The sequence below is a fragment of the Microtus pennsylvanicus genome, chromosome 17 (assembly GCF_037038515.1).
Source record: "Microtus pennsylvanicus isolate mMicPen1 chromosome 17, mMicPen1.hap1, whole genome shotgun sequence".
NCBI lineage: Eukaryota > Metazoa > Chordata > Mammalia > Rodentia > Cricetidae > Microtus > Microtus pennsylvanicus.
This window is the reverse complement of record NC_134595.1, coordinates 27033403-27046111: the sequence shown is the minus strand read 5'-3', so window position 1 is coordinate 27046111 and position 12709 is coordinate 27033403. Positions and strand designations below refer to the sequence as shown.

The 12709-nt window shown below is 43.6% G+C and overlaps 1 protein-coding gene across 4 annotated transcripts in view; it reads right to left on the bottom strand.

Annotated features, from left to right (window-relative positions):
• The window catches only part of Hdlbp (high density lipoprotein binding protein), a 72829-nt gene that overhangs the window by 10268 nt on the left and 49852 nt on the right, over positions 1 to 12709 (bottom strand). For all 4 annotated transcript variants that reach the window (XM_075951975.1, XM_075951972.1, XM_075951974.1 and 1 more), the window contains 11 exons: positions 12443 to 12658; positions 11601 to 11807; positions 10817 to 10924; positions 9283 to 9387; positions 8809 to 8887; positions 7061 to 7200; positions 5896 to 6000; positions 5344 to 5457; positions 4287 to 4373; positions 4025 to 4156; positions 1692 to 1910 (listed from right to left, as the gene is read on the bottom strand). In XM_075951975.1, coding sequence (XP_075808090.1) covers positions 1692 to 1910; positions 4025 to 4156; positions 4287 to 4373; positions 5344 to 5457; positions 5896 to 6000; positions 7061 to 7200; positions 8809 to 8887; positions 9283 to 9387; positions 10817 to 10924; positions 11601 to 11807; positions 12443 to 12658 — 1512 coding nt within the window. The remainder of the gene's footprint in view (positions 1 to 1691; positions 1911 to 4024; positions 4157 to 4286; positions 4374 to 5343; positions 5458 to 5895; positions 6001 to 7060; positions 7201 to 8808; positions 8888 to 9282; positions 9388 to 10816; positions 10925 to 11600; positions 11808 to 12442; positions 12659 to 12709) is intronic.

The window sequence follows — 12709 nt, the reverse complement described above, 5'->3', positions numbered from 1 at the left end:
CTTCCAGATCAAACACATCAAAAGTGTTCCAAAGGCCAGCCCTGTTCCTTCCCAGCACCACAGACTAGCCAATACACAACAGCAACTCACCAGCTCAAGTCTGGAGAACCACCAGCTATAAAGGTCACAGCAGAGACAGGGCCCTCAACTAACGGTAGCCCAAAGCCCTTGTTTTGCACCAACAAAGCAGGGCACAACAAAAGCTGGACACTGTGATCTCTTTACAGGTGTGTGCCTGGCAGATTACAGCCTGCCTGCCTTTGGATATGCCACCTGGCCCACAGCATGAAGAATATGAGGAAGAAGACTTCAAATATTACCATAAAAATTGATTACTCCTTGGATAAAGATGTTCATAATCAACATTATTTAAAAACTAATGTGCCTACTCACAGACCAGTGAGTTTTACATACAAGACAGAAATGTGCCAAGACATTATGAGAATTGATAAGTATTTAGTATGTATAAATAAATATATTTCTACATGTCAACCACAGAAAATTAAAAATACCTATTTATAGTATCACTAAAAACAAAGATAATAGTTGAATCCATGTAGAAAAACAAAAGATCAGAACAGTCCAAGCAAATTTTTTCCCCCCGGAACTAACTTTGTAGACCAGGCAATTTACAATGATCTGCCTACATCTGCCTCCCAAATGCTGGGGTTAAGACATGCGTCACCTCTGCCCGGCTAGCTCAAGCAAATATTAATAAAAAAAAATTTTTTTTAGGGTGTGTGTGTTTTTAGGCTCAACATTGAGTGTTTAATTACCCTCTACTTTATATTATACCTGCAGGCCAGAAGCCACCAGATCATTACAGATGGTTATGAGCCACCATGTGTTTGCTGGGAATTGAACTCTGGACCTCTGGAAGAACAGTCAGTGCTCTTAACCTCCCAGCCATCTCTGCAGCCCGTGACTAGCCATCTTGCTCTGCTGCCCAAGAATTAAGATATAGATGGGCTACCATATCCATCTGGCTTTTATACGGGTTCTGAGGATCCAAACTCCAATCCTAATGGTTTGTGGTAAGCCACGTCCCTAGTCCATCAGTACTTAACCACCAAGCTATCCCTATTGTGCTCCTCACCTCGATAATTACAAATTAAGACAAACTACACTTGAAGGAAGGAGTCCCCATCAGTTGACATCCCGGTCTGTAAGGCTGGCCATCCCAAACCTGTGGTTCTGTCCAAGTAGAAAGGTCTATATTCAGACCGAGATTTTGTTTGCTTAGTTTTTTTGAGACAGCTCTTACTATGTACCCCTTATTGGCCTGGAAGTTAGAGATGTGTCTGCCTCTGCCTTCAGACTGCTGGAATTAAAGGCATGTTGCACCACACCAGCCCCTGGGGGATTGACAGAAGGACCAATGGAGAGTTTTTGGAAAAAGGTGGTAGTTAATAAATTGATGGCAGTGGCGGTTAGAGGACTGTCTTGGTCAAATCTCAGAACTACAGATAAAAGAACTTTGAGTTCTACGGTAAATCATATTTTAATCCATTCTGAAATGTTAACTGCTTCCCCTTAACCCACCACCTTAGTGATTCAAAGTACTACCTTCTGCTCCTATGTGTGGACATTTGTACACACAAGTGCCTATTAAAGTTGTTTTCTGACCTGCCACAAGGGAAGAACACTTAAGACTTTCCAGACTGACAAAGGGAGTGTCAGCAGTGACTCACCTTCTCCTCAGCCAGATGCAGGAGCTGCTTCTTGGCCTTCTCTACATCTGAGGACGGACCCCTGATGACAACCGTGTCACTTCCAGAACCCTCCACAGGAAAGTGGATGTGGACTCCACCACATTCCTCCATGATGGAGCGGATCAGACGGCCCTTTGTGCCAATGAGAGAGTTGTGAAGTTTGGCAGGGATTGAGACCTCCACCTCAGCTATGTTGGCCTGAAATCAAATACAACATTAAGAGGAAGTTACAATTTGTGTGGTGAGAAAAGCCCACAAGAAAAGAATGCAGCTCCAGCTTGAGGATGTTTGAAGAAACAGGATGGCATGCTGAGTTTAGGGCAGCAGGAAGGCATAAAGAGCATAATAGGAAAGCCACGACTTTAGACTATGCAATGCTGGACCTGTTGCTTTAGTCAATTCTGCAGGTGGCTGGCAGATGAATATGTCTTGAGACAAATTTTCTTATCAAAACCAAGATTCTGATTTTGATCAAGATGAAATAAAGACTGAATCTACTCTTTACCCAGAAAAGTATTTTAAAGATACTGGTGATGAGAAACAGGCAAGCTGAGTCACAAGAAGTGAGGAAACAGCTATCAGCCAGGGATGAGGCTGTTTGACTACACAGACCAGAGTCTAAAGGGGGAAGCATGGATTAACAAACCTGAGAAATAGAGGCCACTCAAATACTGGTCTACATACACATTACCCTGGGCAGAGGAGGAACCTAGGACTGAAAGGGATGGTGCCTGTATCCCAGTCATAGCCCAGAGTACCACCTTCAGTAGATGACATGGTGCCGAGTTTCTGGAAGACTATCACAGTACTCAATGCGTCAACCTCAGCAGAAGGTACTTGGACATAAACTAGATAGAGTCAGGTGTGATATTGTCTAACAACCCGAAAGGAGTAAATGGTTTCCTAGTAACTTAAAGTTCAAAAGTATATGAAAGCATGCAACAATAATTAGACACTAATTTGACTTATGGGGATGTGCTGTATAATGATTTCCGAATTAATCTCTCTAGGCTGGGTGTAGTGGCACATAACTTTCGTCCCAAGTAGAGGCAGATGGATCTCTGTTGAGTTCCAGGCCAAACAAGGCTAAGTAGTCAGACCCAGTCTACAAACAAAAGCAAGTTCTCTTCTGGAGAAGGTTCCCGTCTCATCAAGTAAATTAAATTTATAAAGTTTAGGAATTAAAAACCCCTCCAAAGTCTTGAAAAGGTCTCGAAACTTAAAGATCCACAAAGACCCTCCCCACAGTTATACATGAAGTAATAATTGCAGAGAGAGGAAGTTTCCAACTGTCTAAGATGTCTCCAAGTGTTACATTGAGGTTCAGGGACGATGCTTTCACAAGAGGTCACCCATGTAGCTGTAACTAACCTCTCATCTATGTTCTGTAAAATGACCAATAAACTCACTGGGTTACCAAATTGGACTTTGGTGTACTGGTTACTTTGTTGTGTTGTTTGTGCCCTATCTAGTATGAAAAGATAGGTCTCCCTAGGAGAAGTCACACAGTAAGATGATCCCATGAGTATACATACCAAGATTACCAAACTGCACAATGAAAACATTTTTATCTTATAGCATGTTCATTTTTAAAAAGCTAAACAAAATTCGGTGGGCACTTTGAGATAGTTTGCTTTCCTTTTTAAACCTTATGTATATGTCTGAGAACAATCTTGGGTGTATCATCCTCATCTTCCCCCTTGTGTGAGAGAGGGCCTCTTTTTATCTACTACATATGTTAAGTTGGCTAGTCTATCAGATTCTGGGGATTCTCTTGTCTTCAGTTCCATATCCATCTATGTCCACACACTGTAATCACAGACGTATACTATTGAGCCTGGTTTCAACATGATTTCTGAGATTCATGTCCTCAAGTTTGCTCAGTGAGTATTTTATCCATTGAGCCATCTCTCCAGCTCCGGAAATGATATTCAAGTGGCATAAAAATTAACAAAAGGGAAATATCTATGCAGGGTGGTAGTTATGTTGGTACACCTTTAATCCCAGCACTCTGGAGGCAGAGGCAGGTGGATCTCTTAGTTTGAAGCCAGCCTGGTCTACCAAGTGAATTCCAAGACAGCCAGGACTAGACAGAGAAAGCTGTCTCAAAAAACCAAATCTACTAAAGTAGCACTGGGCCAAACACGAGGACAAACGGCATCACTGCTGCAGTGCCAAGTAAACAAGAATTAAGAAACAGAAGTAGAGAGCTGCTGATCACATGATTAACACTTTCCAGGTTTAAAGCCGAGCCCAGATTTTACAACATAGGAAATGGATAAGGAGTTCCACCAAGAAACATCTCCCATTACCAGATCTTTCTGGATAGACAGTATCCGGCTCCGGGCAGCTTCACAGTTGGCTCTCTTGCCAGTGATGACAATGGTCTCAGAGTTGCTGTTCTCTGCAGGAAGGTCAATCTTGGTGTTGCTTTCTTCACGAATCTAAAGGAGATGCATACAAGATAAACAGTTTTCCTACAGTAGACACACTTGAGCACAGGGCTGGGAAGGAAGGTCAGTTCCTCCTTTTAATCCACAAAGGTTTTAGGGCTGGGCAAGATGAATTGATCACCTTTTTAATGTTCGCGCCTCCTTTCCCAATGATATTCTTGTGAAACTGTTTGAAGATCGGCACAGAAATTGAATAGCTATTTTCCACCTTAAAGACAAGAGAATGGCACAATAACTATTCATGCCAGACAGAGGATGATGTCTCCTATTTATCCCTCAAAGCTACATGAACTCAAGTACGTACTGTTGGCAAACAGAAAGTGCCTACTCTTCCACCACCTACTTAAGGAAAAATTAGATAAACTGTTCACCATCCAATTAACTTGGCATATCAATTTACAGAAAGTCCCTTTATAAAGTGGCAGTTCAAAGACTGTAGCTCTTCAATATAGATACAAACAAGTCTGTCTACATAGCTTCAGCAACAATTGATGTCAAGGATTGTCAGCCCTGGTACCCTAACGAAGCATAGCATCTAGTAGCATCATGGCAATAGTTCAATGGTAACTCTCAGGAGAGACAGAAACTACAATGGAACCCCTCATGTGACCATCAATCCCCTTTTCACACTTTCTAAACCTTTCAGCTTATTGTATTTTTACAATTACTATTTTTTAAAATTTACTTATTTTTATTTTATGTGCATTGGTGTTTTGCCATAGGTGTCAGGTCCCCAGGAACTGGAATTACAGACAGTTGTGAGCTGCCATATGGGTGCTGGGAATTGAACCTAGGTCCTCTAAAAGAGCTCAGTGTTCTTAACACTGAGCCATCCCTCCAGGCCCCCTAATTATTTTTCTTTCTCCCTCTCATTTTGGAGTCAGGTTCTTAATATGTAGCCAGTATGGCCTTGAATTCAAGATCCTCCTGACTCTGCTTCTGAAAGCTAGGATGACAGATAGGTTCAATTATAGCTCCCTTTCCGGTTCAATTTAATTCCACCACAAACAAGCTGATAATTTCCAAAAGTGAAAACTAAACACCAAGGCACTGAGAGAGGTGCTACCACCACTTTGTTCCAAGCCCCTGACACAGCATACCACCCCTAAAGGCAGAACTCCTGCAGGGACTGTGAGAGCCCTGCTCCCCAACCCCAGAGGGTGCATCCAGTCACCTACCAGGTCCGCAACCATCTTCTGCATGTACTTAGTGCATTTTTCCACCTCATTCTTGGGGCCTCTGAGTTGCACAATATCACTTTTTTGTGCTGGGTCTGGAAAGTTGATGATAACCTAAAACAAATCACAGGGGACAGTGTATAATTACTGTAATACTAAACTTTGGGGACAGCAAGATGGATCAATGGGGAAGGGTGCTTGCCACCAAGGCTGATGATCTGAGTTCAGAACTCACATAGAAGAGAACTAACTCCTGAAAGTTGCTCCCTGACCTCAAACTAGATATCCATTGTGGTATGTATGCCTACAAGCGTCTATGTTTTTAAAGTGAAATATTGACAATTCCTTAAGCGAAGATTATCATCACTCCCAGAAGTCAGAGAATGCTTTTGGGGTTGGCAGTGTAGTTCAGTTGACTGTATAAGGCCCTGGGGGTTTGATTCCAAATAACAAGAAAACAAAAAACAAGCATACAAACAAAAATCACCCTTCCCCCCCCCAAAAAAAACATAAGGTGAAAAAGAAGGAAGAGTGCTTTGGGGAAAGCTTTACCTCTGGGAATTTGTCACGAATTTCACGAATCCGTTCACCTTTCTGCCCAATGATTGTGCGATGAAATCTTTGCTCAATGATTAGATCCTTGGTACGCTCATTTTCCTAAAATACAATTAAAGTGGATGAAGCCATTAATCACAAGAGGCTACTACTAACGCCTCGAAAACCATGAGGTGGTGCCCGGGTAGCTGTCTGTGGCAGCCTCCAGAAACATGTCTCCAGGGGTGCCTATTCTAGGATACCTGCTTAATCTTTCAAATTAGGTTATGCTGCTGGTGAGCTATCCTCCTAAACAGCACAGTTAAAGAATGGACTGCAGGGCTGGCCCTTCAGCCCTGAGTGCAGTCACAGTAGCACTAATCCCTAAGCTGAGCCTGAAGCATGTGTTTCCACCACAACTACAACATCCCACATAGCACGGAAGCATTCTTGAGTACAATGGACTTGGACCACATACCCTACATGGATAATTAGGAAAGAATGCCTTATCACAGGTCACTGAATCCACACCAGTCTCAATGTCCTCTACTGCCCACAAGCAAGAACAACAGGCAGTGATGGAATACAGGAAGAACACCGTCAGCCTATAAAACATTTTCAGGAATTCTGGAGGATCTGATGACAGTGATTCAAGAATAGGCAGAACACACTCCAAGGCAAGGTTCACAAGGCAGGAGGCAAGGATGCCAACAGCAGACCCTGGCCTGGAGACTGAGCCCAGGAATGCCAGAGGAAAGCCAAAGGCTAGACCTTGGGTTACAGGAAATAAAGAACCACTCCCCATAAAACACTTGTTCCAATTTGAGGTTCCGAGTGTGGGAACTAGGATAAGAACATGAACACAGTAAGACATAGTTATCAGATCTTTATCACGCCAGTAACTTGCATGTGCAGCCAGTCAGGAATCACTGAAGCATGATCCTCATTTACTGGATGCCTCGGGCCCACAGGGAGTGAGACTGTAGTGACGTTCAAGTTTAGAAACGACAGCCAGGCACATGGGATCTCTGTTCTCTGACACTCGGGGGTCAAGAGACACAAGCCTTGCTGGTGATCTGAGAAGGTAGCAGAGCATGGCTCTAGAACCAACAATACTTTTCCTTAGTGGCAGCCAACAGACACAAGCCAGCACTCTTGGGCATGGTCTGGATACTTGGCTTACCATTCGAGAGGCGAGCTCCAGCAGTTCCCGCTTGGCCTGCTGCACGCCCTGTGGATCTCCCTCAATCCGGATCAGGTTACTCTTCTCGCTGTCAGGCGGGATGCGCACAGACACCTTGTACTGGTCTTTGATTCTGTTGACTTAGGACAAAAAGAAATACAAACACATCTTCAACACAAAAGGTATGGTGGCCTACTAATGACCAACAACCAAGGGGATAAGGACCAAGCTTCAATATGCTATTGAGTCATTCCCATTAATTAAAATTTGAGTGTCTAAAAAACAAAAGCAAAACCACAAAAAACCTGATTGAGCTCTCTATCAGATAGCAAAGTTTCTAGGGCATTGTCTTCCAGCCTTGAATAGAAGCTACAACTGTAGTAAGAGCTTCAAATTAATTATGACCAGTGTTAATTAGTATGAAACATAGTTGGTCTTGAGTATACATATGGTCTTAGACTATCTAAATTATCACAGGTACTATTAATATGCAAGTAATTTTGGAATCTACAATTCAGGTAGCAAATTACATTTTTTAAAAATATTTATTTATTTATTATGTATACAATATTCTGTCTGTGTATATGCCTGAAGACCAGAAGAGGGCACCAGACCCCATTACAGATGGTTGTGAGCCACCATGTGGTTGCTGGGAATTGAACTCAGGACCTTTGGAAGAGCAGGCAATGCTCTTAACCTCTGAGCCATTTCTCCAGCCCGCAAATTACATTTTTTAAATAAGGACATAGCCACTGAAGGGACCTGATTTGCCCTGGCAAAGTCAGAGTCTCGTTAAACAGCCCTGGCTGGCCTCCAACTCAGAGATCTATCTGCCTCTGTCTCCTGAGTGTACCACCACACTAGGGCCATTTAATGTGGGGTCCCTCAAGGAATCATGGTTTTGGGGGTAATATGCTAGGAGACTACACCTTTAGCAGAACAGAGTTGTTTGGCAAAATTTGCAAAAATCTTCCATCATGTTCTCTGGACAGAACATGATAACCCCATTCAAGAACTGTCCATTGTACAGCCAGAAAAACCAAAGCCCAAGATGGGCTCCACAGACAGTATATGATCAGAGAAAGTAATCTGGTAGGGACTGATGCGACCAGGCTGGCCTTGAACTCAACAGAGGTCTACCTGCCTCTGCAGGAATTAAAGGTGTGCACCCCCACGCCTGGCTGGTCAGTGCATTCTTGTGCTCTTCCTGTAACCTCAATCAACAAATTCAAACCCGAGCTTGAAGGTTGGGTGGTGGCGGCACACACCTTAAAGTGTCTACAAAGTTCCAGGACAGCCAAGACACAGAGAAACCCTGTACCGAAAGAACCAACCAACCAACCAACCAACCAACCACCACACAAACCCCAATCTTTAGACAGTGTATGACTACTACTACTCACTTAACAAAACTCCTGAGCAAACGACTTGGGTGCATGTCTGGGAAGGTAACTATTAGAGTCCCACAAACACTGGTGGGCTAAGTAAAGCAGACTGCATGAAAAGTAAAAATACAATCTCTAGCTAGAGAAGGCTGATTCTGAAAGTGACAATTTATCTTGGGCAAAAGGGAAAGGCAGTTTCTTTAGGAAAATGTACGAAGCTGCAGAATCAAATTTCTATTCACAGCAGCACCCAGCACCCAGGAGGCTAACGCAGGAAACCCATGCGGGTCCTCAGCATTGAGGTTCTCCTTCTCAGGGCTTCAGTGTATTAGAGCTCCGCCACCACCCATCAGCCTTACTCACTGTTGGCTCCACTCTTTCCAATGAGGTGTCTGTGAAATTTATGGTCGATGTTGATTTCTACATAGTCCATCCGATTAATCTACAAGGGAAGCATAAGTTAAACAGATGAATGCTTCTTGCCCTTTGTTTTTTTTGAGACAAAGTTTCTCTATGTAGCCCTGGATGTCTTGGAACTTTTTATGTAGACCATGCTGGCCTCCAACTCACAGAGACAGATCTGTACCACCACGTACCCAGCAAGACTTACCCTATTTCAACAACCAAGAATTGCTGCACCCTCCAAGGTCCCAACCTCAAAATAGTTTCTTTCACCCAGGGGACCTCAGTCATCTTGTGTTTCAGAACCCATCACACACACAACAAGGCTACTCTTCCATCACCATGACACCCATGTAAGTCCCGAATGACAAGACTTCTACCTGTCTCCACCCTACCAGACAGAGCCTTCCCTGTAACCAGCCATGTTCTACTTACCAGGTCTTTGACCATTCCTTCAATCTGTTCTTGGGCTACACTCACATCCTCCGTGGGGCCCTCCAGGGTGATCTTGTCCTCACCTTCTGTGAACTCAATGTGAACCTACCAGACCAAAATGAGAGAAGGAACGGCCAAGGCCAAATAACACAGTTGCTATGTACTGCACAGGTAGTAAGGGCTCATCCACCAACACAAAGAACTGAAATGAAGGGTTGAAGGATGGCACTATACATCATGGCCCAAGCTCTGCTATACCTTCTTTTTGCTGAGACTAGGAGCTGGGAAGCCCTTCAGTGTGCTTGCCCTCAGTATGTACAGACATCACCACTGTTCATGGTCTCAGGAATTGTTTTCCTTTTTGGAAGGCAGACTTCACTTTGATTGTATAAAGAGAAAAAGATGGCAAAGACAGTATCTGTTTGTTTTCTTTTCTTCATTTTTGTGTATAAACCCATGTGAGTACATGTCTGTAGAGACCTGAAGGATGTCAGGAAGCATCCTTGATGATTCCTCCACCTTATTCAAGAGGCAGGGTCTCTCAATGAAACCCAGAGCTTGCTCTGAGGATCCTGTTTCTACCTTCTGAGACTAGAATTATAGGAACTGCTGCCATGCCTCGATGGCGTGTATAGGAATTCTGAGGATCCACATTCTTGTCTTCATACTTTCTCAGCAAATGTCTTAGTGGCTAAGATATTTACTCAGCCCAAGGACAAACGTTCTGAAAACGAAGTGATGGAATAAAACTCACTTTTCACTCGAGCAGGTCAGTATCTTGTGCTGTTTGTAACACACAAAGGGTAAGGTAGTTGGAAAGGGAGAGCAGTCTGCCTACATCTAAGTAAATCATTAGTGATTCTTAGGCTAGAAAGACTGAAATGACAGGTAAGGCAAACAATACTCATGTCAACAAACTAGGAATGAAGTTCTCTGCTGCCTCTTGGTAAGGACAACAGTGTAAGACAGATGGTGACACACTAAGTCCCTTTCCAAGTGTTGCTCTTCACATCATTATGAAATCATAACATCATTACTAAATTCAGTTAAGACACTTATTAAACCTATTAATGAAAAAAAACCATCTCTTGCTGTAGGAATTCCTATAGCCAGTAGCCTTTAAGTTACCCGCCCACTTGGGTGTGGCCTTGCATATTATATATGCTGATGTAAAGTGCACATTTGCGCTCTCCCGGCGGTGTGACTCAGTTCTTGTTCCTTGCTCATGAGGAGGCTAGTGATCTGTGAGTCTACCCCTAAATAAATAATCCTTTATTATACTCAGTTCTGAGCTAGTGTGGGGTTTCTTTTTAGTGCCCTTCTTCAGTCTCTGGTTACAAAGACGGGAAAATGATACATATACCTAAAGACATTTATCATGCTTTCCCATAGTTATTAGTGGAAGCTGACTGTATCAACAGGGTAACTGAAGCTTGATATTATTCTATAGTCTTCAAAGCACCCACAAGACAAATAGCAAAAACAAAATCATGACAGGCAGTTTCAAAATACCAGGTTAAAAATGTTTTCCTACCTTTGGCATTTGCTGAGTGATTTTGGCCAGGTTCTGCCCTTTCTTACCAATGATGAAACGGTGAAGCCAGGAAGGGGCAGAGACTGAGGAAACAGTAAAACTGTTGGCCTACACGACAAAAACAGAAAAACAGTTATGGGTCTATAGACTTTATGTTAAAACAAAGGTCAAATCAGGTGTGATGGTGCATTCCCTTAATCCTAGCAGTGAAGACACTGAGGCAGGGAGATGTTTTAAGAGTTTTAGCCTGGTCTAACAGTCAGACCTTATTTAAAAACAAACAAAAAGTCGCCAATTAATTCGAGCACTCGGGAGGCAGAGGCAGGTGGATCTACGTGAGTTTAAGGTCAGCTTGATCTACAGAGCAAGTTCCAGGACAGCCTCCAAAGCTATCAAACTGCTCATGTAAAAAAGTAGAGGTGGGGTTGGGGACACAGCTCAGTCAGGAGTACTTGTTGTGTGAGCTCAGGGACCTATTTTGGTCCCAAGAGATGGACAGGGTAATGCATGTTTGTAATCATACTAGTAGAATCGTGGAAGTAAAGCATCTGGGCTTGTGTCACGTTCTATGTCAACAGACTGTCTCACCTCCTGAGTGATGACCCCAAGACAGTCTTCTGGCCTCTACATGCACATGCACACACAAAGAATTCAGTGGTGAGTGTCTCCATCCCCCCACCCCCAATTTGACACATTTGACTGTGTCTGGGTCTCCAGGTTATACCAACAGCCAGTCCATAATGGGTCCCCAGAAATTATCAAAGCACACTTAAGAGGGAATTACCTTGGCATAGACTTCAGTCAATGCCTGTCCCAACTTTTCAGGCTCTCCACGAAGTATCACAGTTTCGGAGATGCTGTCTGAGGGTGGAATCTCAACAGAAACTCCAGTTCTTTCCAGGATCTCTTGCAATGAATTGCCTTTCGGCCCAATAACATACTTGTGCTGAGATTTCTTCACTTCCACCGCAATGGTTGTAGTCTTCTTCTTCTAATGAAGAGCACCATAAAGGTAGTCAGCAGGAGAGATAGAAGACACAGGCAGTATGGACAGTCTGTCACTACCAACAAAGCCAGCTGGGGACCTAGATGTGGTTCTCAATAAGTGAAGACTATAACCAGCTCCCCCAGAAATTCTACTTCTCAGGTGTCTGGACTTCCCAACAGACCTTCTGGTCACCTTCAAGGATGTTAAGGTCAACCCTGAACACCTGAGTAAATAAATGCTTTCCGTTTTCCTTCTCTTTTTTTTCTTTGTGGTGTTGGGGATTTGACCTAGGGCCTTTTCCTTGTTAGACAAGTGTGCTCTACCACAGAACTATACTCCCACCCTACTTTTTCCAAATAAGGAAAAGGTTTCATACCTCAAAGTCAGAATAAGCTACAAGTCACCTCTAAAAAGTACGCGCCGATCCTATGGCAGCAACCTACCAGTGTGGTCACAGATCCCGAGAAAGGACACACACAGAACACCAGACACCAGCCTACAGCATAACCTACAGTAGGGAATTGTAGCCACCAAGTATTGAACACAGATACTAAGCTTTGTGCTCAAGGGCAAAAGGGTGCACACTAAAATCCCATTAACTGTTCTTGTCCCCCAGTTCTGCCACCTCCATACTGCACCTTTTCTTCATAAATCTTCTTAATACGAGCCACAGCCTGAGCCAGCTGCTCTTTCTCTCCAGTGAAGACAATTTCTGTCCGGTTAACACTGGGTGGAGGGATGTTGATGCGTGTTCCTGTTTCCTGCATGATCTCGCCCACAAGTCTATTGTACGGCCCAGCGATGAAGGGGTGGAAGGCCTTCTCCACTTCTAGCCTCTCTACAGCACGCTTGTCCTGGAAAGGGCAGAATGAACGACTGATAAGAACACCGTGGAACAGCAGAGC